Source organism: Heliangelus exortis, chromosome 2, assembly GCF_036169615.1.
Source record: "Heliangelus exortis chromosome 2, bHelExo1.hap1, whole genome shotgun sequence".
NCBI lineage: Eukaryota > Metazoa > Chordata > Aves > Apodiformes > Trochilidae > Heliangelus > Heliangelus exortis.
The window spans coordinates 81,823,048-81,848,503 of record NC_092423.1 but is presented as its reverse complement, the minus strand read 5'-3'; the positions used below and the strand labels follow the sequence as shown (position 1 = coordinate 81,848,503).

The following is a 25,456-nucleotide window of genomic DNA, read 5'->3' as shown; positions in this document are numbered from 1 at the left end:
TTGATGTACGGGAGGGAAATACTGCTTGATTTACTGAGTGCCTGGTGTTTTGCCTGAGCAGAAACATATCAGACTTTTCTTTTTTTTCTATCCTTTTTTTCTTTATTTTTTCTTTTTTTTTCCTTTTTCTTTTTTTTTTTTTTTTAGATAGTGAGCTTTCATCATTAACATTTGGCTTGTGATTTAAGCCAACTGAAATGAGCTGCTGCTTGTAGATTAGCCCCCTTCAAAGTTGCATTTCTTTTTCTCATCCTTGCATTAAACTTGCCCAGCCCCCAGCTTCCTGTAAATTAAATCTGTATTGCATGTGCACTGCAATCTCTTCTGTTGAGATTTTAGGGTGGATTTAACGATAATTCATTTTCTCTATAGAAACGTAGCACAAGAATGAACATCTTGGGTAGCCAAAGTCCACTCCATCCTTCCACACTGAGTACAGGTAAATTGTGTTGTTTTGTAAACATAGTATAAGATGCCTCTACAAACAGGTTAATAAAAGTTTCATTTCCTGTAGAGGTAGAGATAGATTGCAGCCATGTAGTATTAATGCCTGGATCTCAAATGCTTGGTTTATGTTTATCAGTAGCTTCTGTGTCATTAAGGTGCTTACCAGTACAGACATAATAGTAGGAACTTGTTTTCCTTTGGAGGAACACTCAAGCTTTTCTTCAGTTTTATTCTTTTGAAACTCAGTTCTTAGGACAGTTGAGACTCCATAAACATTTCCATTGAAAACAATCCAGAAGTCAGTTCTTTGTTTTATACAAGGCAAGTCAAGAGGTGATCTGTTAATCTATAGAGAGTAAAAATGGGAGTCTTCAAAATAGCATTCATTCCATAATAACTGAATAATGTAAAATACAGATGCCTGTAATGTGAGTCCTGACCATCTCTTTGAAATTTTAATTTATTAAAATATCATGAAGTTGCATATTAACATCCTGGATATCTTAGAGGAACATCCAGTCTGTTTCTATTCTGCATTTCTCTTCTGTTGAACAGAATTTAAAAATGCCATTTGAGAAACAACAAAACAGTAAACAAAATATTTGGGGGAATATTTTGAAAGGACACCTTTTTGTTAGAGAGTGAAAGGGACTTGGTTCTAACTTGTTAATTTATATGTTGTATTCTAAGAATTGTTCAGTCCCAACTGAAGAAGTTATGAAAAGGCAGTATATGAGAGATTTCTCTCATTAAACTTATCATACACCTGCAAATCAGCAAATACGTGGAGCTAAGTGTCTACTTTGTATATTAAGTAGATACAACAGCTGGTGCATTGTTTTCATATTGATTAATTTTTTCTCTAGATTGATGAAAAATATTGTATATTCTCTAACAAAGCTATGCCCACTTCTGGAATGTTTAAGTAATTTATATGTGGAAAAAACTGTTGCATGTGTTACTGGTTTTAACTATCCTGTCTTTCTCTCCTTTCCCTCTTACCTCAAGTTATTCATAGGACCCAGCACTGGTTTCATGGCAGAATCTCTAGAGAAGAATCTCACAGGATTATTAAGCAACAAGGGCTTGTAGATGGGTAGGTATTCTTATGGTTCTCTTATCTGGTGGTAAGCATTATAAATAAGAGCACAACTTTTGCTGTAAGGGTTTACAGGTTTCTGAGTACTTAGGAGTAACCTAGTTCTTATTATAACCTGCCTGAATTTCAAAAAGACAGAATACATGTTTGTAGGAGGGGAGGTTAACTCCTAATTTGAATAATAAAATATTAAAATACACTTAAATTTTTCTTTCTTTTTTTTTCCAACAGAGGCAATTAAGTTGTAGAGAATGTTAGAATTTGAAAAAAATAAATTCATGCAAAAGAATCAGAGCAATTAATAATTTCTCACTATTTATTCCTGCTCTAGAGCAAACAAATTAATGTTACAGCACTCAAATGTCTGCATTTGAGATTTAAGTATCTTCTGAGCATCTGTTTCCCTTATTTATTTGTAGTGGAAGTTATTGTAGAGAAGTTGCTTAAACTGCCTTCGACAGTTCTTTATTTCTAGGATGGAAAGATCATGGTTGTCTGAAGTTAACTAAGGTCACTGCTGTCAGCTTTAAGGTAGAAAATTCCCTGTTGGCTTCTTAGCAGACAGTCAAATTCAAACCTTTCTTGGGCATTATCACATTCAGGACCATCACTAATCTTTCTGAAGAATGAAATGCATTAGAGAAGTAGAAATTGCTAGTGTATGTAAATACTCATTAAGCAGTGTGTTTTTTGTTGTTTGGGGTTTTTTGCTGGGCTAAGGCCATTGGGTTTTAGCTTAATAGGTAAAACAGAGAAGAGGGGCGTAGAAAGTAAAGGGGCACTGCGGACGTTTTGGGTATCTGGTTCTCTCACACTACAGATTTTCTTTAGGATCTTGGGTTCATTTTGACTTGTTGCCTTGGGAATTTAGTGATACCTGGGGTTTTCATAAATTTGTCAATGCCTTTAAGGCTGTCTTAAATTTTTGCCTACCCAGCTCAGTCACTGTGGCAGGTGAAGGTTGGTTAGTTTGGCTGTAGTGAGGTCAGTCGGTAGTGGCAAAAGAACCATTTTACATTATGTGCTCTGAGATTTAAAAAACATGGTTTTCAGGATAGGTAAGTCTTGCCTGTGTTTTTCTGCTCTCTGTGTTCTTGAACAAAAGAAGGGAGGAAGTTAGCAGTCTTCAGATGGCTCGTGTAAGATATTCAGCAGTGTCTATATGCAGCTGATACACTGCTATGATTTGACAGCAAAGCTGCTGTTAAGGACAGGTATCTATTTATAGTCACTGTTTGTGTGGAAGCCCTTTTACTTGTCCAAGGCTGAGTAAACACTTGCAGGATCAGCTGTGCTGAGCTTTTGCTTTGTGCCACCAGCTTATACCATGCATTATCAGAAATGGCTGGATGAAAGGTAATTTAGATACATCATCTCCATGAACCGCAGTGACCCCAGGGTAGGTGAGATCTTTCTCCCTGGGATGGATCCTAATGTGTAAAGTCTTTGGTTCCTTCTCCACACATAAAGAATGTTTAAATACCATGCATGGTTGCTGGTGGTGACAAGACATGCCTGTCTCTGATTACTGGACTGACTCTGGTTATGATGGTGTCTTCTTGTGGTACTGACATTTCTCAACCGGTTCTGAGGAGCTGGAGTAGGTTCTTTTGGGCTCATAAGACTACAAGCAGTTCTTGCAACTGAGCATTGGGAAAGTGTGTTCCTGGCTTAGTGGTCAGCAATTACGAGGGTTTGAGGCCTGCCCCAGTACTGTGTTTGGCCATCTCACAAATCAATTAGTGATTAGTGCTGTGAACCTGATACCAAAGGTATATTCTCCTGTTCTGTGGCATGGAGAGGTTTTCTTTCCTTAGTTCAAAAATGTCAAGGGGAGGAAACATTTTTGCCTGGATTTTTTTTCTCATTTTCTAAGTAGGTATTTAGCTGTTTGAGTTAGGACTTGAATTTTGTGAGTCAATTTAAGTGAATTACATAGTATATGATGTTTCTAGTTGTACTCCTTAAGTATATTCTTTTTCAGCAATGGTGTCAGGGAAAAATACTATGACTGTTTTAGATGAAAAATAAGCAAGTGTTTTGTCCATATTGATAATGTGGATGTGATAGTTAATTGATACATCATTTTGAGTATTGAGCTCTTCCTGTGCTTAACTTAAACATAATTTTGCTGATACTGGATTTCTGTAAAGCGTTGGAAGATACCAGAAAGTGGGAACAGATTCTCATGTATTATGTTCCCATGTAGAGAAATACAGATTTGCTTTGGAGTTAAATGAGAACATTTTCTTATTAAGAGTACGTTATCAGTAATGGAAAGCTCAGTTAGAAAGGCCTTTTAAAAAAGCCTCATGCATGCATTTATGGGGGAAGAAATACTCTTGTGTATCTTTCACTCTTGTTTCTTCATTTATTAGTGGTGCACACAGTCATGGTATAAAAATTGAAAAGCAAATTGCCAGTTATGGCATTGCCTGTTAATGCAGCTGATGAAGAGCTGGGAGATAGCACAAAATTACTTAGTAGTTCTGATGATTTACAAATAAATCAATTGTGATATTCAATGTGTACTTAAAAATGTTCTCTCCTAGACTATTTCTTCTCCGGGACAGCCAAAGCAATCCAAAGGCATTTGTACTTACGCTGTGCCATCATCAAAAAATAAAGCATTTTCAAATCTTGCCGGTAAGTAGATTGGTTTTGTTACTGATCACAAAAAGAGAAATCTAAAAACAAAAAGCTTTGCCATCATCTGAAAAGACCTCTTTTTAATTACTGATGTAATTAACAGAAATGTTTCCATTAGCAAGTATATTAGCATGTATTCTTTAGATTTGTCAAATGTCTGATTGAAATTCTTTGTTAACATTGCCTGGAAAACTAGTGCAAGTCACTTAAGTACAGAAGTAAAGCACAAAACTTGTTCTCTGTGACTGACAGCAGAAACAGCACCAGTTGACTTTCTATCACGTAGGCACACATGGAATAACTTAGGAAAACTTTGTAAGTTTTTTTTCTGGAGGCTATCTAAAATGTTGATTGTAAAATACACCGAGATGTCAAGAACCTATCTGATTTTCATCTTGATCAAAAAGAGCATCAGACATTTAAGATCATGTAGGTCTTTTTATTGGTCCAAACCATCTTCTCTTGCTTCGCCTGCCAGTTTTACAGACAGCTAATGAATATTTTGAGGGTATTTTTGGTTTATGTAATGAAGACCAGTTCTGTCTCCAATTTCAATTGCTATGCTCATGAGCTCTCGCTTCTATAAACAAAACATTTCAAATTGAGTTAACGTCCACTCTTTTCTAGTGCTGTTCGTGGTTTCATGAAGATCTCTGGCCACTGGGTTGTTTGGGCACTGCCCACTGTTTATCTTAGGTCACACACTTGTACTCTTCATGTTTTGCCATACTGGCATCTCTTCACGTGCAGTCTTAACTTGAAAAGGACATTTTGTTTTCCCAGTGTGAAGATGATGGACAGATATTTTTCAGCCTGGATGACGGGAACACCAAATTCAGTGATCTAATCCAGCTTGTTGAATTCTATCAACTAAACAAAGGAGTCTTGCCCTGCAAACTCAAGCACCACTGCATCCGAGTGGCCTTATGACCTCAAATCTGACTCTCACTGAAGACTGGATTTGCTAGAAGAGTAATTGTAAGAGAACGTTGACACTGGGGAATTGGCAGATTTGTAAGTTGGTAAAAATAAATAAAAATATGCACCTTGGGACTCTGAAAGGGATGGATTCGACAGGTGCCAACAGACCAAGATTGCTGGTTTGTCTAACACCTAAGAGCGATTGCTGCTGAGTGTCCCAGCATCCCAAAAATGGGGGGAGGGTATGTAAAACCATGAGTAAATTTGAAACAAAACTGGAAGCTATCTTGGCTGGGCCACTTAACAGGAACAAGTGTGAAGAGAAATCTTTGAAAAGAACTCTTGCCCTGGAATAATCTTGACAATTAAGACTAGTGTGTTTACTTTTTGTATTGATCACTTTTTTTGCACTCCTACTTTGTTTCGGATATTGTATGCAGCCTATATTAGGAGCTGATGTGGCTTTTAAAATTCATGCAGGAGTTGGGTATTAATCTGCACCCTAAAATGTATGGAATGCTTCAGCCTAAAAGGATCTAGAAGAAAATCAAGAAGTGTGTGTGTGCGCGCGTGCGTGTGTCTCAAAACTTCTCTGGAGACCTGAGGTTCGATGATCTGCAGATGTCTTTGAAGAAGCAATGAGGATACAATTCTAAAAGAACATGCCACCATATATGTACTCTTAAAACTGTTGACTTGTAGCATTATGGCTGTAGTATGTTGATGGCATATTAGTGGCATCCAGTCATGCAAAGACTGTATTAGTTTCTATGCACAAATTTTTATTATCGGATTGGTGGTTTGTTTTTTACAGCCTTTTGACTGTTTTCCTGAGGAAACTTACTGTTACTAAATAGAATAGGACTGAATGACTACACTTGTATTTGAAACCACCATTTTTTGTGAGAAGATTCTCCTGCGGGTAGTCTTAGTATGACAAAATAAAAAGACAAAATACAAAACAGTGTTTTTAGCTTTATAGCTCCTTGCATTTTCAGACTGTTTCCAAGAGCTCTTTCCATACAGTAAAGCTCCAGTGACACAAAGCTCTCCTGGGTAATAGGGCACAAAAGGAACTGTACCCCTTCTGCTTTCTGTAGGGCCATGAAAGTTTACATGGTGAGAAAGAACATATCAGGAATGGAAGCACATTTGATGGTGAACTAGCTGCTGGCAGTATCATCCATCGAGGTAATCGGTGATCTCTGTGTCATACACGCTCAAGCAAGTCTGTGCCTATGGCAGACAAAATACATCCTGCTCTGGTGCTGGTTTGTCATCAGAACTACTTTATTGTTAATGTTTAAATCAATTATTTAATGTTTACACAATAACTCTTTCTGATGATAAATCAGTGTTAAAGTTAGGCGAGTTCCGCCCTGGTCCTCCGGTTGCAAAAATCACATTCTTTGAGCAATGTGCTTGGTGCAGGAACTGTTACTGAATTACCTTCCCAGCACTTGGTGCAGTTTAGCCACAGCAAGAAGTATTGCAGTCTGGGAACTTGCAGGGCATAGTGCAGAATGGTAAGTGATTTACACAGGCTGGTTCATCCTTGCTAATGTTTGCCACTGGGTTTGAGCTCCTAGCCATCTGAAAGGGTAAAGAAGGAAAACCAATCCTACACCTTTAGGTCTTCATGTAGTGTTGAGAATAGCTTAAGACAAACCATAACCTGCCTGAGACATCCATATCAGCTTATAACTATGTCAATGGTATAGAAACACTGTATTTTAGTTTACAGAACACATTTAGTATTTTTTTTTCATATAATGTCTAGATATTAAAAAATGAAGAAACTTGATTTTGTTTTCAGTAGAAGCCTTTTTTTTTGTTTGTTTGTTGTTTTATTTTTTTTTTAATTGTACATAGTGAAATGAGTGTTCCTGCTTTCTAGACAATGTATTTTAAAACCTTGAAATTAAGCTAACTTAAGTCTGACTTCACTTTGCATGCTTCTATTTGGCCCCTATTAGGAGAAAAAAAAAATACTTGTATTGACTACATTACCAGTTTAATAAGACCATTTATGCTGTAGTTTTAAGTTTTTCTGTTTACATAGCTTAGTGACAACCATGCATTTTTCCCAGTAGGCAGATAGTATTTGCAGTGTTTCATATTTATAAAAAAAAAAAAACCTTGCATCTTATTTAAATTGAGAATAAAAGTTTGACTATGAATCATGATTTTTGTATGTAGATGGTTGACTTAGTATTTTGTATTTTCCCAGCTAAAGTGAGCTGTTTTGAGAAAGTGACCACCTTCAAAGTGGCAACAATCTTACTTAAGCAGATCACTGCTTTGTCTTCTTTCTGCTGGAAAACAGTCAATACCACCTTAGTTTTCCAGCAGATTCAGCTGGCTGCCAGCTCAGAATACCAAGGACTGAAGGACATTTGACTCTTATTTTTGTATTTAAATGACATGAATGTAAAGGGGAATGCTCAGGGTTGTTTTGGAGCCTGTTGAATTTTTATCTTTTTGCCTGTGATTTTATTTTCTAAATAAATACTTCATGTAGCAATCTTGAATATGTTGAGAAGGAAAATGCCAAACCATTTTGGTAATGAGGTTACTAGTTAAGTTATGTTACGATAGGTGTTAAAGTACAAAAAACTTTTTATTTGTTAATTAATCTTGAAGAAACACGTGCCTCAGTTTAGATGTTTTGTCTTATCTTTTCTGCACTAAATACCTGACAGTTTGACCAATCAATGCACCTTTCCAGTGGCAAGACTTGCTTATCGTAAATTATATTGTCACAATGCAAGATTTAGTGACTGTAAAATGGAATAAAGTTTAAAGTTTCAGGGAATGCAAAAGGTATTAACTTAAGAGACAAAACCTTTATTCAATATGCTTTGCTTCATACTGTAAATAGCTTTTTGGCTTGTGAACCTAATTGTAATCTTTCAGGTATTTTTGTACAAATAAGGGACTGATATTCTGTTTCTTGTAATTAGAAATAAACGTTAATACAATGCTATTCATTTTATATTGGAATTAATGTCTTCTTTTGGATATATCTGTACACCATGTACCTCTTGCCTTAATTCTGGGTTATTTGGGGTGGGTTATATTTATCAGCTTTCAAGAAGACTTAAGAGGAAAACACCCAAGATGTCTTTATTTTGGCTCTTCTGTCTTATGATTCCTATTAGAACAGACTGTCCTTTATTTAAAAAAGAACTTGTTCACCCCTTTTATTTGAGGAAAATTATGTGGGTTATTCTGCTGTAATATTTACAATATTCCTTTGGGAAGGTTGCTAGAATCAAATCAGGAGATAGACCATGAGCTTCATTTACATCAGAAACTCACTGAAAATGTATACTCTGCATAAAGCATTTTATTGGCCTGATAGCTCTGGGATCAGAAAACTTTTCAATAGTACTTTTAGAAAGCTGTTTTTTACTTCTTTGTATTCCAGCAGGCCATCCACATTTGGGTGGAAAAGCACATCTGCACAAAATATGTTGTTGCTTAAAAAAGGTCATTTTTTAGGAGTGAGATTTGTGGTTCTTCTGGTAGATAGAATAATAGGTTTGAAATGTTTCACTTTTTTGTTGGACACAACCCTTTCCTTCTTCTGCCTTGTTAATCCACAGAAGCCATTGAATAGATTTTACTTCAAGCCTTAGTCACACTCTGGCTTCTGCATGCAATTTTGTATTGTACTGGGGACTGAGTTCTATGTTAGCATTATGAAATTCATTCATTAACATGCAAAGGCATAGTACTTATCTTGGGGTTTGATATTAAAAAAAAAAATTCCTATCTGCAGATGCATCTTAAAGTGCTGAGAGTTCACTATCCTGCATGTAGTAACTTACTATTTCTCTGAGGTTAATGCAGGGAACTGCTTGCTTATGGGAAGGTTTGAAGGTGCCTATTTCTTGCTTGGCTAAAGAAAGCTGTTCTAACATAGAAACTGGCCCTTCCTGTAGTCATTGAACGTCGAGGACAATTCTACACAAACCTGTAAAAAAGCAAACAAGAACCTCCAAGCCCCATATTACTTTATATTTCATTTGACACAGACAAGAAAATGTCATGGGGAAAAAAAAAAAAAAAAAAGAGCAGGTAGAAAACTAAAAGCATGTTTTAAAGGTGCTGGTCCATCAGTACAAAATTAATCTGAGCCAGAAATTAGTATATGGTACAGCTTTAAATCGCCTGATAAAAGCTCAGTGTGTTTTTACATTAGTAGGACAACAGTCATAATCAGATGTTTCTAATCTTACATGAAGCCTTCTAGCATGAAGCTCCCTCGGTAAAATAGCTTAAATGCATTTGAACCTGAGTAAATGTATATCAGCATGTATCTGCAGCACTTTTATCCTGATGCACAGAAGCCTAAAGTTAGGTTTATTTTAACACCAAATTGCTGCTTCAGCTTGTACCCACAAAACCAGGTGATAAAAACATCACCAAATGAGCTATTTCCTTTCAAATAAGTCGAACTTTAGATGACTTCCCATTTATGTTATTGCTAATTTAGTGATGCTTTAATCTGGTTTGTTCATGTCCAGCTTGTATATTGCTTTGTGACTTAGGCATTGTCTAACATCTTGAAAACTTGAGTAACAATATCAGTAGATGAAGAAAAGACATTTCTTCCACTGAAATATCCATATTGCCTTAATTTGGGTTGCTTCTGTATTCTAAATCTAATGTATTTTTTCCTTGGAGCATAATTTAATTAGTATTTGAAAACCTAATATAACCAGAACTATGTCCAAGAGCTATATGATTTTCATTAGATTCTGCGATTAGTCACATCTGACACTTCAAAATAAATTAGTTAGTGTAACACTCACATTGCAAACTCTTAGCCCAAAGACATTCTGTTCTAATCTCTCATTTTGCACAGATACTAGCAGATGTTTTAGCAAGAAAGATTGATTCATCACAAGACACTGAGCTGTGGTTAACAGGGTCTTGCGACACTTGTTGGCTACCCAGGTTTGTGCTTTGCTATTCTCCATCTGCTGGCTGCCAAGATTCGGGTGCCACGGTCGGAGGAATAGGAAGGTGAAATTATAAACACAGCTGCTGGCTCTGAGTGAAAGTACAGCCTGGGTTTATGAACCTCAACTCAGATGCAGTTGGAAGTATAACTTTTAAGGGAGCTCAGAAGAGCTAGGCCGGGAGGCAAATGGAACGGAGAAGTAATTTTCCAAGTGATGGTTTGGGTGTAACTAGGAACACAGTGAAGACAGTGGCATGAAGCCTGAATGCTGCTCACCAGTCCCTTGAGAGTCTTTACTCTTCCCTCAGACTTCTGAAGACACTTCTATATAAATTCTTCTGTTTTGCTTGGCTTTTGAAACAGATTTTCCAGAGGTGTGAGGACAGTTATTTTGGGTTCTCAGTCAGAGCAATATCTATGGAATTGGTGTTCTCTAAAATGTGCTCACTCTCCAAACAGTGCATCCAATTGCCATAAAGAGAATAGGAAGGTAAAAGTAAGGTTCTGCCAACAATCATGGGAATGGTTAAAGCAGATGGCTATGCTCAGTACTGAAAAAATGCAGTTCCATTGCCCCACAAAGAATGCTAGATGCATCCCAAACAAAACCCTAGAAGCTGCTGTCCTTGAAAGGATAAAGGAGCAGGAACCTAGGACAGATACAGGAAGGGAGGATTAGGATGCAGTAGAAATGCACAAGATGCAAGGAAGAGAAAATGGAATAGCTAGAGAAAAAAATTAAACGTACTAAGATGGATCAGCTGACTATAAAGCAAAGACTGAGGATAGTATAATAGACTAGTATAGAAAAACATAGGCAATGGAGAAGAACACAAAACATTTAATTACTATCTCTTTCAGTAAAAAAGAGCATCACCTGAAGTGTGCAGGGGGGCAGTTAGGAAAATCACAAATGTATCTTCATACACTGCTCAGATAAGCTCTATTTTTCTCCACTACAAAATGTAGCATGTGGTGAGAGTTTGCATGCATTCGCAAAGAGCTTAAGTATCATGATAGAGAAAACTCATCTGATGGATATTAACAACAAAAACACCATCTTTCATTTCAGAAGTCCATGGGCCAAATCACCAAGTGCCAGGAGAAGCCCTCGGGGGAAATCTGTTTTTATTTTTTTTTTTTTCCTCTACGTATCCAAGGTACTGGGGTTAGAGAGATTTGTGATCTGAACCAGTCCGTGGCCACATGAGGGCCAGCTCAGACTGGAACGACTGAAGGTAGCACTAAGAGCTGAGAAAAGATCAAGAGAGCCTGCACTACGGACAACTTTGACTGCACTAAGGCTGCCCTTAGAGAAACTCATGTAAGCACTGAATTTGCCCGGAGGCAATGTCTTCAGGATCTTCAACAGCTGTGTGTGTCCCTCTGCCCCCAGCCTGCTCCCCGGAGGTTGTGCAGAGGGTGCAGGCGCTGCCTGATTCAGCTGCTACAGCACAGCCCATTGGGGCCCCGAGACTGTACCAGGGTAGCGTTTGGCTTTGTGTGGTCCCGAAACAGGGTGATAAATGACAGGGACTGAGCCAAGCTTATTCCCCATCCTCTAAAGTAAGCACTAGACTGGGAATAGATACTGGTCACTTGCAAGTCAGGAGCAGGTATCATAAATGGTGCGTGTAAATGGCCACCTGCATGGAGGTGTGCTGTGAAGGCTTCTCCTGGGTAAAATCAGAGAATCACAGAATCATCTGGGTTGGAAAGGACCTCTGAGATCATCAAGTCCAACCCTTAATCCACTTCTGCCATGGCTACCAGACCATGGCACTGAGTGCCACATCCAGACTCTTTTTAAAAACCTCCAGGGATGGAGAATCCACCACCTCCCTGGGCAGCCCATTCCAATCTCTGATCACCCTCTCTGTAAAGAATTTTTTCCTAATATCCAACCTAAACCTCCCCTGGCAGAGCTTAAGTCCATGCCCTCTTGTCTTACTGAGAACTGCCTGGGAGAAGAGACCAACCCCCCCCTGGCTATCCCCTCCTTTCAGGGAGTTGTAGAGAGTGATGAGGTCTCCCCTGAGCCTCCTCTTCTCCAGGCTGAACACCCCCAGCTCCCTCAGCCCTTCCTCACAGGCCTTGTGCTGGATCCCTTCATAGCATCCTTGCTCTTCTCTGGACCAGCTCCAGCACCTCAATCTCCTTCCTGAACTGAGGGGCCCAGAACTGGACACAGGACTCGCAGTGTGGCCTCACCAGCGCTGAGTACAGGAGCAGAATCCCTTCCTTGGACCTGCTGGCCACGCTGTTCCTGATAGAGGCCAGGATGCCATAAATGCAGCTTCTCCTCCCCTCCTGTTCCGGGAGGAACGGAAAGGGACACAAAACCGCTGGAGCCAAGTGTTTTTTTCTCACAGAAAGCTGCGGTGCAGCAGCAGGACGGACTGTGCCGGGGTGGCCAGGACAGAGTGGGACCGGGGCGGTCTCCAAGGCTCTCCCCGGTCATACACCGCCGGGCAGGCAAGGAGAGGAGGAGAATAGCTGATGTTGGCACTCATCCTGCTTAGATCCCGGAGCGTCCGTGGGGAGCCCGCTCCCCGCAGCACACACCAGAGGGTGTCGGGGCGCAGGAGCCGGAGCCCGGCTCAGCCAGGGTCCGGCCCGGGGCAGCTGCTGCCCGGTGAGGGGCTCTGAATCTTTCCACCAGCCCTCAACAACCTCGATCCTGCGGTCATGAAATCCCATTTCGCTAACTCCCAGCCTCCCTTTCTGACTGGTTTAAATCCTGGAGTCAGAACGACAAAAAAACAAAAAACAATGTTCTAAGAGAAAAAAAAAAGTAAATACAGAGGTAGATAGATTCGCCTGTCACACCAGCGCAGGACAGCTGAAATACAGCCTGGACTTTGCCACATTCCAGCGCTGAAGGAGGGCGGGTTTTGCCTCCAGGCAACCTGCAGCCGGGAAGCGAAGGGCCCCTACCCCTTCCCTCTCCTCCATCGCCCCCAGCGGCGGGGCCAGGCCGGGCCAGCAGGGATAGCGACGGATAGGCCGCACGGTGGTGCCCGAGTCGGTGCGGTCTCACCGGGCTGCGTTAAACATGCGAGTTTGGCTACTGGGTTTTGTTTTTAACTCTTCGCTTGGTTTGCTTTGCTTTATAGCGGCGACCCAGCGGGGCAGCACCCTGCCACTCATTTCCTGTGAAGCCGCAGTAAAGCAACCAGGAGTGGAGGTCGGGTGCTCGCCAGCCTCCCGGGGAACACTTGCTGCAAGTGGCAGCGCTGGCTCAGGGCTGGCAGTGCCAGGCCGGCCCCGGAGGCAGCGGGGATGCCCGGCCCCGGAGGCAGCGGGGATTGCCCGGCCAGCGGGGGTGCTCGCCCCCGGAGGCAGTGGGGGGTGCCCGGTCCCCCCCGTCCCAGCCTCGTCCCAGGAGACATGGCTGCCGCTTGTGAGCTTGAGCTTTCGGGTCTCGGCAGGGGCGGGGGCAGCCGGGCAGCCTCAACCTGCCCCTGAGGTGGCTGTAAGCGGGAGCCGCCGCCAGGCAGGGCCCTGGGTGTCGGGAACGCCTCGGCTGCCCCGGGGGGTGGTGGTTCAGGCTTCGGTGTCTCCTTAATCGTCCCAGCCATCTCAGTTGTGTAGACGTATTCACCAAGCTAATTCCGCGGCTTCAAATCGGCAGAGGCAGGGTCTGATGGGCTGGCTGGCTCTCTCCGTTCCACCTCTGGTTGGCGCCCGGTGTGTGTTCACTTGAGGCTCTGTGAACAAGTGGAAAGTCTCATGTCCCTCCCGTCCTAATGCCTGTGAATTGCCTCTGAATGAGTTCACAAGTTTTCTTTTTTTTTTTTTTTTTTTTTTTTCCCTTGTTGAGAAAGAATGACTGATAAAGCTGATGAACATAGTGCTTACAGGTGGTTAATGATTAACAAAAAAAGTGCAAGGCAAGCACAGTAGCAATGAAGACCAGATAGTTACTGGAAAAGCCCTAGAAATTTCTTAATATGAAATAGCTGCTTCTAGTGATCTCTTCTTCACAGGACGAGACAATATAGGGGAACAACAGAAAATTCATCTTTCCAAAGTACCTGCAAAAGGAGTGAAATCTCCAGGCAGGTAAGGGTAATCTCACTAATCTCACTGTACTTTCACCAAATAATCCGAACAGACAAACCTGCATAATTTGTAAAGTATTAAACTAGGGAGCATTTAGAATTGCAGCATAACATGCTAATTGTAAATCTCTTTTAATTGACTTAAGCCAATTTTGTTGAAGTAGTCAAGAGTTTGTGAATTATTTTAAAATCAAAGCTTTGCAATTCACAACATCTTTAAAATAGTATCTTTGTAATTGCTTCTAAAACTGGACTGAGGTCCCTGCTTATAAAGTGAAGTGGGCTGGAGGGTTGGCAGTACCTCTAAATGGTGGTATACTAGGCAATGTGGGAGATGAATCCCAGCTGACAAAAGAACTTTATTAACATTAACCAATTAACATATAACACTAACAATTAACATATAACCAATTTTTTTGCAGGAAAAAAAATGTTCATATTTGTTTGAGAATTCAGTTCTCCTGTTCCTATAGCTTGGTTTCAATTGTAAGTGTGTCACATTGGGCTTGTCCTCTTGTAGAGGTCCTGTTTTTGGCACAGAGACAGCAGGCAATCCCCACACACTGCCATTACAATTTTATGTGTGGCTAAATGTAGAACAACAAAAATTATTTCAACACCTGTGCGGAGAGCAAGAAGACAATGGAACTGGAATTATTGTGCATAGAGATATAGTTGAAAAAGGTAATAAAATTACAATTTTTACTGTTCACCATTTATGTTACATAAATTTACCATTTATATCTATAGTAAATATAGAGGGGGTAAAAAGAATAGATACCCTAATGAAGGTATGATGAAAACCAAGTTTCCAGTTTAACTGTGGTGCATGCCGAAGTTTCCTCAGGAGGGTGACATCTGAGGGAAGAACATCCTGGAAGTCTGACATTCAAAGTCTGAATCCCTCACCAGTAAGTAATGCAGACTAAAAGCAAAGTGAGAATAGTGGAATGTGTCTTGCATGAACATGGAATTTACAAAGACAGAGGAGACAAACTGTGTATTTTTAATTATACACTTGTGTCATTTCTGCACACAATGGGGCAAAACTGTTGATTTGATGGTAAAACAGAGACTGTTGTTCTTCTATCTGCCCCATGCTGTGAGGTTAGAAGGGTGAAGTAGCAGGACTGGGGTAGGTGGAATAGTTGTCTGTTTAGAAGATAATAGAAAAGCTCTGCTAACAAAGAGGTTGCTGAAACCTCATGTTTGGGAGTTAAGAGACAGAAAAGGAGAGTTTTCAAAGGTGGCTGCAAGCTGGTGCATTGATCTTCTGAAAGTGCAGGAAGCCTGAGGTGTATTTCACCTTCCCCCTTTGCCAGTCAGTCAGCTGGCTGCTGTTGAATTTCTGATTCGTGAGAAGTGTGAAGAGCCAAGACCAGCAGGTGAGGGGATCGGTAGTCGTGTTTGAGATGGTGAGTTGTTACACTGTAATCATAAGAAAATTGCTAAGGCTTATTTAAAGTTCTCAGAGAGTTTCTTTGGTCAATTGGTACACAGCCCTGGGTACTGAAATTTCCCTGTGGCTTCAGCCTTTTCCGTATGATTTTTACCCTTTTCATTTCATTTTACATCAGAAAGTGGTTGCTTCATTCTCCTGAAGCATCAAAACTCACAGATAATATATTGCATAATCAGCAAAAAACTATATGACCAACAGTATTTTCTAATGCCGTAATTTCTAAGTGAAATAAACTGGTTCAACCTATTCAACAAACTCAGTTTACTTCCAGCATATCCTAATTTCAGTCCCCTTATTCAGAGCAAGTAATTTCCTTGCCTCTGCATGTACACAGGGCTCCAGTGTTCCTGTCTCACAATCTAACCAATTCTCATGCTGGTTACCTTTTATCTCTTGGCAAGTATCTTTCCTGTAGAAAATGTTTTGAATATAAGAATAATTTTGTTGTACATTGCTCACTTTCTTTGTAGATTGTATCTCCATCTATTTACAAACAAAGAAACAGGAGAGAAAATCTTATGGTAAATAGTCATATTTTGAATGAAAAATTGACATTTTAGGATTAGTTTCTTTGTCAGAGAGCTAGCAAGAGCATGGTGCAGTTAAAAGGATGCTCTTAAAGTTTACTACAAAATAATGCTATACCATTTCTTCCTTCTTGATTTTGCAAGGAATGGTATTTTTTAGAATTCAGGGAGTGTTTGCTGAGCTCTGTGAACATGTAATAGGCTTTAGTTTTACCCTTCCAGGTTTTAAATTTTCAGAGGAATTGTGTGGTTTTATAGAGAATCAAGTGTAGTTCAATGTACTTATTCTTGTATTATGCCAGATGTATTACTTTACTCCTGATTTTATTCTTTGCAGTTTCAAGGGCAGACAATTAGAAAGATTCTGTCTCTACGAAAATGATGACTGATGTGAGGATTAGTGTCAGCACATGATAATTTTTTCCATTGATTTTCCATCCATGAAATGTTGTGCTCTAAGTATGGATACAGGAACATAGAGTTACTTGAAGGCAAAGATGTGTCTCCAGTACTGTGTAACCTACCAGTGTCTATAGAGGATGTACCTGCCAGTCTGTTGCATGCAGCCTCTCTGCACAAGACTGGATATGAAGCAGAGAGATTAGGAAGGTCTTGAAGTGGTGTGAGCAAATATCATAGAATCATAGAATTGGCTGGGTTGGAAGGGACCTCAGAGATCATCAAGTCCAACCCTTGATCCACTACCGCTGCAGTTACCAGACCATGGCACTGAGTGCCACATCCAGTCTCTTTTTAAATATCTCCAGGGATGGAGAATCCACCACCTCCCTGGGCAGCCCATTCCAGTCTCTGATCACCCTCTCTGTAAAGAATTTTTTCCTAATATCCAACCTAAACCTCCCCTGGCAGAGCTTAAGTCCATGCCCTCTTGTCTTACTGAGAACTGCCTGGGAGAAGAGACCAACCCCCCCTGGCTACCCCCTCCTTTCAGGGAGTTGTAGAGAGTGATGAGGTCTCCCCTGAGCCTCCTCTTCTCCAGCCTGAACAGCCCCAGCTCCCTCAGCCTCTCCTCATAGGATCTGTGCTCGAGTCCCTTCACCAGCCTGGTTGCCCTCCTTTGGACCTGCTCCAGGACCTCGATATCCTTCCTGAACTGAGGGGCCCAGAACTGGACACAGGACTCGAGGTGTGGCCTCACCAGGGCTGAGTACAGGGGCAAATATAAGGTGGACAGGTTTCAGTCACTGAAGGAGATACAAGGAGAGTGGACATGGGACTTTTCTGATCTTAACACTGGAGACAAATGAAGCCATAATAGCATTAACTTCGCATTCCAGTAGAAGCTGGAAGCCCTTCCCCTAAGTGAGGGTTATTATTAGCATTTCAGATTTTCAAGCCAATCTTGCCAAACTTGGGTTTGTCGTATTTCTTATGCTTCAGAATTTCTTTTTCTTATTCTACTGTCTGACTACTAGGGTAACCTCAAGTACTGGTGTTAGCAGCACTGTTGCGTAATTTGGAGTTCAAGGGACAGAATAGCATCTTAAATTGCATAAAAGGATGCTAAGAAAAGGAAGAGAATAATTTCTTCCTGCATGGTGGACAGGAGATAAAGTAACTGGCTATGGAAAACTGATGGAAAAGAGAGCCTAGAAAAAATGTACTGGAGAGTATTGTTTAGGAAACCTATAAATTCAGTTTCACTAATGCTACTGTTACTGCTCCTGCTACAGTCTTGCTTATAACACCTCCCTATGGTTTGCCCTCATTTGCACTCAATTGTGCTGTTTCCATTTAAAGGAAACAAACAAAAAAACCTCAAGTTTTTAGGTTTCCTTTTCTCTGACACATAAGAGTTCAGGTACAATTAACGTGAAGTAACAGGAAGCAAGCATAAAACCAAGATGGGATATTACAGAAATACTACAGGTAGTGCTTTCTGCTTTTAAAAGCAATCTGAACCTAGAAAATTAGAAACAATCCAGCTATTCATAGAACCTGGTATATGAATTTCAAGGTGAATATACATTTCCAGATACACTGGACAGGCTGAAGGCTGCTGAAATGCCAGCATGCTGTGGAGATGGCTGTTAGACACCTTTTAATCTCAGACAGTTCTGTAAAGGAACAAGTCTTTCAGTGAGGCTCATATTGCCCCTTTCTGTGCTGTTCCTCTAAAAGGGAAGGAGAGAATGAATGCAAAGGATTTAGGAGGAGGTTACATTTCTTTAATGGCATCGTATGGGTGCATTATCTTACAGGGTCTTTTTCTTTGTATCTCACTCTGATTAGCACATTTCTTTGTGCAGTTTTAAAATGCTTGGACAGTTTTCCCTGAAGAAATACATGTGCCTTCCAGCAGTTTTAAATTGCTCTTGATATGTTTGATATCCTTGTACATTTGCAAACCCATCAGAATCTTGCTGAGTTCTTGACTGCAATACTTTTTCTGGTAATTATTTTTTCTGCATTTTTAACCACACATCAAGAGAAAAAGTGTTTTCTTCTGTCTGTTTTTTAAATTTCACTTCGTAGTTCCTCTTGGGCTTTTGGAATTTGAAAAACAGAAAGAAGTTCTTTATTTTTTCCCTTTACTCTCTTTCTCTTCCCCTTTCCTTGGTTTCCCTCATGTTGTTCTGTTTTCAAAGCTGTCCATGCCCATTCATTTGAACCTTCCCTAGAGGAGGGGTAAGTGCCCTGGAAGAGGAATCTGCTCTTAAACCCCAGGAATGCAGTAAAGTCTTTTTGAAAGTGAAAATCTGAGAGAATATTGAGTATTCCAGAACTGTTCTAATGATGGATCAAAAGTCACTAGAATATTTTCTTGTATAATTCACCAACTTGTTCCAAACTTCTTGTTATTCTTGATCATACTACTTATTAAACAGAGGCTTTCATTCAACGGTGCCATCAAGGTCGCTTAGGCTAGGTTCCCTAGTTTGGCCCTTCAGACTTTTAGAGGCTTTATTCCACCCACTGTCTATATGCTATGGAAATTCAGAATTAATGTTCCTGAGCTTCCCAAGACTTCGTTCTGACTGTTCAACATGTGACATTCTTTGTTTTCCCCCCTAGTTCCTGTGGCTGCATCTTTGTAGGAGAAAAAATAAAAAAGAGGGAGCGGAAAGAACAATATGGGATAGTGGGATGATGTCCTTTCACTGCAAGCTTTTGTAAGCTTACTAACAAATTAAAAAAAAAAACAAGATAATGTGGAGTTTCATGTATTTTAGGCAGCTGAGGTAGAGGAGTCCACCAGACTTCCTCTGCAGGAATTGTGATTGAGATGGGTTATAGAAAGAATGGAGCAGGAGGACTACTCACTGAGGTGATGGCTAGTGACATCCAGAGATGAGAGATGCTAAGCCTGTACTGTAATAAAAGTTAAACTAATATCTAAGAGTACAGATGGGAGAGAAGAAGGAATATTGTGTGTATCTTTTGCCTAGGACTACTGAAACCTTTTCAAGATGTTCCATACAATGGTAATATTTTCTGGCCAGGCAAAAAAGACCAATTAATTTTACAGAATTTACATAGGAAGAAGAAGAAACACCCAGGGAACAAAAGAATGGATCATTGGAAAGAAAGAAGTTATGGCTAGAGAACATCTTTTTGAAAACATCTGTCATGAAGGGTAGAAACTAGGAAGGTGTTAATAATGTCTTTATATAAGACTAGAAGTTTAATTAAAAGCACCCTATTTATGGCTTAAATCTGTGGCGAAAGCCCCCTCATATCAGTAGGTTTCCAAATAATGTGCAGATAAAATGTAATGTTGCAATGTAAAGGGAGAGAAAAGGTTTGATTCTAGAGAAGTAGCTTGGAAATCTCTGTATGACTATAATAAATGCTATTTAATATAAAAGATCAACATTAAACTGGGATATACAATCAAAGTTCACAAAAAATGTAGATACAGAATTATTATGGCCCAGAAGTTTAAATTCCAAGATCAAGAAATTTTTTTGTGTTCATTCATTCATTCATTCATTCACCAGTTGAACCAATTAATTCAAACTTACCAATTAAGTAATATAAACCATTTGGAAAGCTTTGTAAACAATAACAGCATAAGCACAGCTTAAAGGAATGTCTATACTGCAGCAGAAAACATTTCACACCCCGACTGGAGTGCAAGTAAAGGCATCCCTGGGCAGTCACCTGCTAGCTGCAGGGCCCTGCTGCAGTCCTGAGTGTTTTCCCCACTGGCCTGAAAGAGCAGAAGAAAGAGCCAGCTCTAACTGGATGCTCATTATACATGCTCCCATGTTTCTCCCTTCTGTTTTTTAACATTTTGATATTTTTTTCTTCTGGCATAATCTTTTGTTTCTCCAGTAGTCTTTTTCCTCCAAGGAAATTTACATTTAATGTTGGCATCTGTCCATAGAATCCTCCTTTTAATCATGTGCTAGAATTTATTTAATTATTTAGTAATAACTTTCTTGTCATGCTTGCTGAGGATAATGACATACTACTTACCCAGGTGGGTGTGCCTATATAAGTTAAGTTTCTGTTTCAAGATCTTTCCAGGCTTTTAGAAGTCCTTTATTTACTGGTTACTGATGTGTCAGGTACCTCACGCTCTCCTATATTCTGTTGCCTTAATCTGTACATTATGCTCTGCTTCACTGCATGGGGCCTCTATACCTCCAGTTTAATCCCAATCCCAATGTTCAACCCATTTTTCCTTGGAAAAAAAAATCAAATTTAGGTGATGAGGACGTGAGCACAGTTCCATTGTAAGATAACTCACAGCTCTAGCTGTCTCTACTCCAAATTCAACAGACAGAGTTATAGCAGCTGTTTTGAGTCTCAGGACATGTTCTGGATCTCCTATTTCCCAATCTTCTTCCCCATACTCGTTGGTTATGCTTCTGCTCACTGTGCCATCACAGTTTTACAGCTTGTCTTCCCAGGTAGCAGCAGTAGCAGCCAGCAGAGATGTAAACTGCAGAGCTGAAGAGAAGTGAATTGTCTTGAGGATCCAGAAATACTGTTGGGCTTTTCACGACCACTTGTTATCCTAGGACTGGTAGAAATTGACTGGTTTTTGTATCTGGTTTTGTATATTTAGCAGTATTTCTCATGTTTTTTTCAGTGAATAGGAAGTACCTTCCTTCATAAGGAGGTTATTGATTCATTTTAACTTTCCATTCTTTAACTTTCCATTGGGGTATTTCCTTTATCTAAGTGGTTCTGGAGGCTCACAATATAGTTGATGTACATTGTATTTTCAGTTGAAGAATCTTGAGTTAAGCTCTAGTTTGTTATCCTGTAATTAATTACTCTAATAATTGTTCTTGAAGACTGCAGTTACAGAACATATAGACTGCTGATCTGGGTTGTATGAGTTTATTATTGTGCAAGACACAGTAAAGAAATAACAGTTTTGATGAAAGGTGTGATTTTACATTCTGAACACATACTAAGAAAGAGATTGACAACCAATATAAAATCTTAACTGCTTATAAGCCATTCACAAGTCAGAAAATGTAAATGCAGAGCAGTTTTCTCAATTTTTGCTTCAGTTGACAGTAGGAATAGGCTTAGACTGGTGTCTTGTGGAAAGAGGTGAACTGAAAATACCGTCCTACAGAGTTCAGCAGAAGGTATAGTCAAGTAAGGTATTTTGCTCTGTTGTATATTGCAACATATGTAACATAAAATGTTCCCTCATCATACTTTCTCTCCATTTTGTGTTCTCTGACCATAGAAGAAGGATGAAAAGTGACATTTCCTAACCACTTCCTGCTGACAAAAGTTAGCCTGGTGATAGAGGTGGAAGAGATCTCTCTTAAAATTACACAAACCAAGATCACTCCTAAACACTTTTTAAAAGACTTAGCATGACAAAAGAAATAGAAATCTCAAAGCTCACATAAGTTTTCTAGGCTGTCTTTCAGAGAACTATGCAGAATATCAGGCTGATGTAAAGGCAGGTTTACCTCTAGACTGGCAGCATCTGACCTCAGCACACAGAGGTTCTAAATCTGTGCCTCTGACCAGGGACAAACTTTGTCAAAGTGTGGGTGGCAAGATGCTGCCACTTTAAACCTGTCAAATTTAGGTCCTTTGGACTCCAAATTATGTTGGAGCTAAATGTGAAATTAACAGAAATTAAGCTAGAAGAGAACAACCCTTCCTGGCAAAATATTTTATGGAAGCTGCCCCTGAGGACTTACCCAGGATTGCACAGCATGTGGCAAAGACTTGCAGCTGTACTTGGAAACAAGAACTTGAACTGAGATCTCTGACCACAAAGGTAATTAATTCATTTGCCTATTCTTCTAATTTAATTGCCTGTGTCCTCCAGTCACATCTAAATCCTGTCTAAATGAGAGTCTGTCTCTCCTAATGATAATGTGGAAGCTGTGATTATCTGAGGTGTGGAAGTGAACAGTATCATAAGGAGGAGCAGATGGCAGGCAGTTCTGAGAGGGGATGTGGCTGGCTGTGCTGTGGTGAAGCTACCTGCAGCAGCTTAAGCTTCTATCTTTCCTGGCTGGCTGATTTGCCTCCTAGTTGGAGCTGGTTTCCTTTCTTCCAGAATTGGCAGGATGGAGCATGTGAACACTTGGTGGCTCTGTCACTCAGTGCTACAGGGACAGACAGGTTTTTCTAGGGATCCTTGGTAGAATAAGGACTAGCCACAGGGTTGCAATTACAATTAGAGCTTTATTACTACATAAAATATTTAATTATCATCGTTACTATATCATTATCTACAATTTCTAGCATTTAGTGTATCTTATTGTTTCACAAAGTTTTTAACAATTATCATACATTCAGTTAAGCAAAATTTCTAGTAATGAGCATAGCTTTCTTATTATCTAGATACTTAAGTTACCTAGACTTTTAGCCACCCAGGCTCTCTGCAGATTGGGTCAAATTTTTAATAATCAATGCATGGTAAAATCATCATAATCTGGACTCAGGCTTCACCCAACAGAACATGAGTGACTCAGCCTTTGGAGTGAGACAACGACGGATGGTTTTGCTGTCCAAGCAGGACTTGCAGATGCTTGAGCTTATAAGCAGTATCTCCTGTGCTGTGACATTTCCCTGTTCCATAACGGGTGTCACCACATCCTGGCAGCAAATGCTCCGTGGGCAAATAGTCTTGTCAGAGTGCTGAAAAGGGAAAGAGAGAAGGAGCTGATAGATGATCAGCATGCTTGCATGTTGGGACCGTTTGTCTCAGGAAATGGTGCTGGTTATGCTTTCCATCTTACCAAGAGTTAGGAGCAGAGCATACTGGGCACGTGGTGTGGTTGGTGCAGCTACCTCCACCAGGCCTTCCTGTGATCTCAGGATGAGCCAACATCGTGTTCTTTTTTTGGTTACAAGAGCAGTGATTTAGGATGATCAGGCACTTCCTAACCAAACCTGAAATTCCTGCTGCCTGGATACTACACCCAAAACTCCTGCTGGATCCTGCCTGGATCCTAGCCCAGTCTGGTGGGTACCTGAGCTACTGAAACCACAATCACCTAACACAAGCTGTGGCCAAAATGGGAAAAAGAAAAGAAGAAGAAAAAAAAAGGGTACTGACAAAAGTCAATTATCTTAACTCTAAGCTAGATCCTCTGAGTTCCATTGCAGTGGGCTGTGAACAGAACAGCATCTTGCCTGAGCTGGGAGGACTTTCAGGCACAGACTCCTTGAGGTTTAAAGAACATCTGCTGAGAAAATTGATAAAGGGACAGGATGAGTCAGACTTCTCAGTTATCACCCATTGAAGAGTGCTGATCTATTGTGAATATTTACTCTAAACTTGGAAAGAGGGAAAACTTAACTGTAGGCTAGCCTCCTCCATCCACATCTCCACCTATCTGTGTGTTTGAATGTACACGTGTGCCTTCACCAGTGTGGGTGTTCATATGTTTCACTGGATCTAAATACTTCTGTCTCTGTGTGTGTGTCTTCATGCTTTATGTTTAATATATATATATATATCTTGATTTAGGGATACCTTTTAGTAGGCTTGCGTGGATCTTGTCATTCTCAAATCTGTAATGAACTCATTGTTTTGATTATAACATATTCCACTGATTAACTTTTTAATATTTAAATTGGTTAATTAGTAAGTGCTGCTAAAATTCAGCATTTTGATCCACCTCACATCATTAATAAATTTTGAGTTTCTGCTAAACCATAACTGTATCAAAACATCTCATGCACCACACATGCCTCCAATGGAAAGCTTCTCATCTTAGTGTAAATTCATTTCATAAGCAAAAATAACACACTGCACTCAAGCAGTTGAGGCATGTACACTACATTACTGCCATCTCTGAGACAGAGACAATAATCCATAGCAAAATGTAGAAAATATTACTTTACTCATCACTTCAGTCTGTGACCAGGGACACCTCTGGATATGGAAGATTATGTTCCCAGAGCCCTGTGACATGTGTAAAGTGTGTACATGAGTTACATGTACAAGAGTTACATTGTAACCTATATGTTATATTAAACATAAATTCTTCAGAAAATTGGTATTGGTCTTTTCTAGAAAGGTGTTTATGTTAGCATAGGACTGAGGAGGAATGAAAGACACATTTGCAATGAAGCTGTCAGGGAGAAAGAGCAAGAAACACCAGTATGATCCCTTGCCATAGCACTTGCTGTAATCTCAAACAATTGAGCACCAATATCATCTTTATGAGCAGACTCCAGTGTTGTTCCCATCTCAAGAGTGACTTATACTCATGCAAAAGCCCTTCCAACCTGTTCATGGCAGTGCAGGATCTTCATGGCCATGCATTAGTCACAGCAAGTGACAAAATTTCTTCTGGACCCAGTGTTGTGAGATCTTTGATATCTTTTTAAACAGCGATCAAAACAAATCACTTTTTATATAAGAACAATCACTGTACTATGTTCCCTCTGTATCTTGTTCCTCATGTCTCACCTGGGTTTCTCTTTTCACCCACACAGTGGACTGTTCCACTCACAAACTAACTGCTAGAACTTGCTTTTCTGACTCTAGGTCCCGATGGCACATTTAAGCCCTGATAGCACAGGGCTTAGTCACAGCTTCTGTGAGGCTCACAGCGGTCAGTGCTTGAGAAAGTTCTTTGTGTGAGCAATATATAGCTGGATGGGTGCCCCAGCAGTGCCCACACCCCTAGGTAAGCACATCTTCTCATCTCACAGCAGAAGCTATTCCTATCTCTGTTTTGGAAGAGCCTGCCTACTGTGATTGCAACCTGCTCTGACTGTCTCTGTGACTCTTCACAGCCTGTCAGCTTTTCTATTGACAGTTTCTCAGTTCATCACAATTTCTCTCTTTTCTGTAGGCTTGCTTCCATAAGAGTAAAGTGCTCAGGCTGCCTTGGATCAGCCAGT

At 40.2% G+C, this 25,456-nt stretch overlaps 2 protein-coding genes across 12 annotated transcripts in view; both read left to right on the top strand.

The window, feature by feature from the left end:
- The window catches only part of GRB10 (growth factor receptor bound protein 10), a 144,412-nt gene extending 136,301 nt beyond the window's left edge, over positions 1-8,111 (top strand). For 6 of the 9 annotated variants that reach the window (XR_011724414.1, XM_071736744.1, XM_071736740.1 and 3 more), the window contains 4 exons: positions 373-439; positions 1,456-1,543; positions 4,099-4,192; positions 4,979-8,111. Coding sequence is in view for 6 of the 9 variants with exons in the window: in XM_071736744.1 (XP_071592845.1) it covers positions 373-439; positions 1,456-1,543; positions 4,099-4,192; positions 4,979-5,125 (396 nt within the window). In the remaining 3 variants the exon portion in view is untranslated. The remainder of the gene's footprint in view (positions 1-372; positions 440-1,455; positions 1,544-4,098; positions 4,193-4,978) is intronic. The other 3 variants (XR_011724413.1, XR_011724412.1, XM_071736741.1) reach the window with 3 other exon arrangements.
- The window catches only part of DDC (dopa decarboxylase), a 78,405-nt gene continuing 59,468 nt past the window's right edge, over positions 6,520-25,456 (top strand). For 2 of the 3 annotated variants that reach the window (XM_071736749.1, XM_071736745.1), the window contains exons 1-2: positions 6,520-6,642; positions 14,078-14,153. The gene's annotated coding sequence lies outside the window, so the exon portion shown is untranslated. Of the gene's footprint in view, positions 6,643-12,995; positions 13,117-14,077; positions 14,154-25,456 lie in introns of those variants that run through there. The other variant, XM_071736748.1, reaches the window with a different exon arrangement.